The sequence below is a fragment of the Mesitornis unicolor genome, unplaced genomic scaffold, assembly GCF_000695765.1.
Source record: "Mesitornis unicolor isolate BGI_N332 unplaced genomic scaffold, ASM69576v1 scaffold2485, whole genome shotgun sequence".
Lineage (NCBI taxonomy): Eukaryota > Metazoa > Chordata > Aves > Mesitornithiformes > Mesitornithidae > Mesitornis > Mesitornis unicolor.
The window spans coordinates 6,780-9,297 of record NW_010185991.1 but is presented as its reverse complement, the minus strand read 5'-3'; the positions used below and the strand labels follow the sequence as shown (position 1 = coordinate 9,297).

The 2,518-nt window shown below is 44.9% G+C and overlaps 2 protein-coding genes across 2 annotated transcripts; one reads left to right on the top strand and one right to left on the bottom strand.

Annotated features, from left to right (window-relative positions):
- The first annotated feature begins 72 nt into the window (after window positions 1-72).
- On the top strand, window positions 73-699 carry LOC104541033 (olfactory receptor-like protein OLF1). The gene has a single exon (XM_010184991.1). It carries the CDS (start codon window positions 73-75, stop codon window positions 697-699), a length of 627 nt encoding a protein of 208 aa, XP_010183293.1.
- A 336-nt stretch (window positions 700-1,035) lies between these two features.
- On the bottom strand, window positions 1,036-1,931 carry LOC104541032 (olfactory receptor-like protein COR8). The gene is given in 2 exon segments (XM_010184990.1): window positions 1,036-1,271; window positions 1,274-1,931. Coding segments are annotated over 2 exon segments (894 nt in total).
- Between the last annotated feature and the right edge of the window lie 587 nt (window positions 1,932-2,518).

Here is a 2,518-nt window from a genome sequence, read left to right as displayed (position 1 = left end):
TCTTTCTCTCTTCGGGATTTATTTCACTGATTCATTTTATCTCTATGTAAATTCATCATACAGAAATGGTGGATGGAGAAAAACCTCACTGTTTTGTCAGGCTTCATCCTCCTGGGTTTCTCTGATGCCCCAGAGCTACAAATACCCATCTTTACAATTTTCTTATCCCTGTACATTTTAGTGGTGCTAGGGAACCTGATGATGATCCTGCTAATCAACACTGACCCCCAGATCCACACCCCCAGGTATTTCTTCCTGACCCACTTATCTTTCATAGATTTTTGCCTTTCTTCCACTGTTGTCCCAAGGGCACTGGAGACCTTCCTGCTGGGGAGAAGCCACATCTCTCTTTTGGGTTGCTTTGCCCAGATTTATTTTTTCGTTGCTCTGATTGTCTGTGAGAGCTTCCTCCTGGGGGTGATGGCTTACGACCGGCACACGGCAGTGTGCAAGCCACTGTGTTACACCACCACCATGTTCAGGGTGTGTTGTTACAACATGATGGTGCTGGTGTACACCACAGGCTTCCTCACTGCCCTGGTGCATACCATCCTGGCGGGGAGGTTGCCCTTCTGCCGGGCCAGGAGCATCAACCACTTCTTCTGTGAGTTGCTCGCCTCTCCTGCTCTGATGCCCGCACAAATGAGACTTTGCAGGTTTCCAACTCTGGGCTTGACATTGTGGGCTCTGTCCTTATGATCCTGGTGGCACTTGCCTCTGGAGGAATCACTACTTAAATCAGTGCAACTTCTTAAGAAGCTAAGCTTAAGAGAGAAATTTCTTATGAGCTTATTTTTACCACCTCTGTTATGTCATGAAATACCACTGCTATTACATCATTCCACAGGAAAAAAAAACGCAAGAGATGACATGGAAATGTTTATTGGAAACCCGTAATGACAGGATGTTTGGTAACATTGAGTCTCAGCAGATTTTAAAGCATGCTTTGATTTTGCTGTACCTGCTTCTGTAAATATCTGTGGTTCCTTACTCCTTCTGCCAGCTGATATAAAAAGGGAAGCAATAGGGGTTTTATCAACTGATTGGGGTCAGTTCGATCAGCAGGCAACTCACAAAAATGTTCTTTGCCCCGGCTTTCCTGAGTGCATCCTTGACCTCCTTGTTCCTCAGGCTATAGATGAGCGAGTTGAGCATGGGGACGATCAGGGTGTAAAACACGGTGGTGACTTTCTCCATTTTCAGGGAGTACTTGGAGCCCGGCTGCATGTGGCTCAGCACCGCGGGCACGTAGAACAAGGTAACGGTCAGGTGGCTTTGTGTCTTCCTTTGGCTGACCTGATCTTCAGGATGGAGAAGAGGATGTATACGTAGGAGAGGAGGATGATGAAGAGCACAGACATGGAAATGGTCCCATTGAAGGTTACAAGCAAAAGCTTACTGAGGTGGTCGTCAGAGCAGGTGAGTTTCAGCAGAGGGTTAGTGTCGCAGAAGTGATGGTTGATGATGTTGGGTCCACAAAAAGGCAAAGGCAGCAAGCAGCACGTTTGGATGAGCGAGTTCAAAATCCCCCCTATGTAAGACCCAGCTGCCAGCTGAATGCAAACCCTCTTGGACATAGAAATAGCACAGAGCAGCAGGTTGCACATGGCTACGTAGCGGTCGTATGCCATCGCAGCCAGCAAGAACACCTCTGTGGTTACAAACACCAGGAAAAAGAAATGCTGGGCAAAGCAGGTGGAGTAAGAAATGGTTTTCTTCTCCACCAAGAAGCCAGTAAGCACCTTTGGAGAAAAGACAGAGGAGCAGCAAAAATCAACAATGGAGAGATTGCAGAGGAAGAAGTACATGAGAGTGTGCAGCTGGGAGTTCGTCTTGATCAATGTGATCAGCCCAAGATTGCCCATCAGGGTAATGAGATAAATAATTAGGGAGATTATGAAGAGAGGAGCCTGCAGCTTTGGCTTCTGCATTTCTGTCTATAACCTTGGTCAGGTCTCAGCACAGAGGGAAATATTCCCCCTGTAGTGTTGCAAATCATAATGAAACAAGTTTTTCATTACACTTTAGTTTTTTATCTGCTCCAGCTTAATATTATTTACATGTTTTTCTCCATTCAGTTATTACTTGCATGTTTTCCTCCATTCAAGGTGGGGAAGGAAGGCATTTTCAGGCTGCTTCTCACAATTGTGAAACTAAGAAATGACTTCTACCTAACATACTATATATTTAATAGAAAGCTGTTAGCTGTATTCATGGGAAGACAGGAGGTGAGGAGAGGAATAAAAAAAATCACTTATCAGAAAGCTCCAGCTCCATATAGCAGAAAGAAAACCGGTGCCTACATTTTCAAACCACGCAACACCTTGCACACAAGATTTTTTCTAATCAAGCCACTCTAGTGCCAATTACTCATTGTTTCTAGCAGAGAAGAGCAGATGTTAGGAATCCTTCATGCGTCTGAAAGATTTGCTTCTGGTATAAATAGTGGTACAGGTATTAATTAACGATGATATCAGGGTGATACACAGCAGCGGACACTTTTTCAGAACAGAAAATG

Bases quoted from the DNA above. Each gene is read 5' to 3' on its own strand.
- LOC104541033 (XM_010184991.1), top strand. From the start codon at position 73: ATGGAGAAAAACCTCACTGTTTTGTCAGGCTTCATCCTCCTGGGTTTC.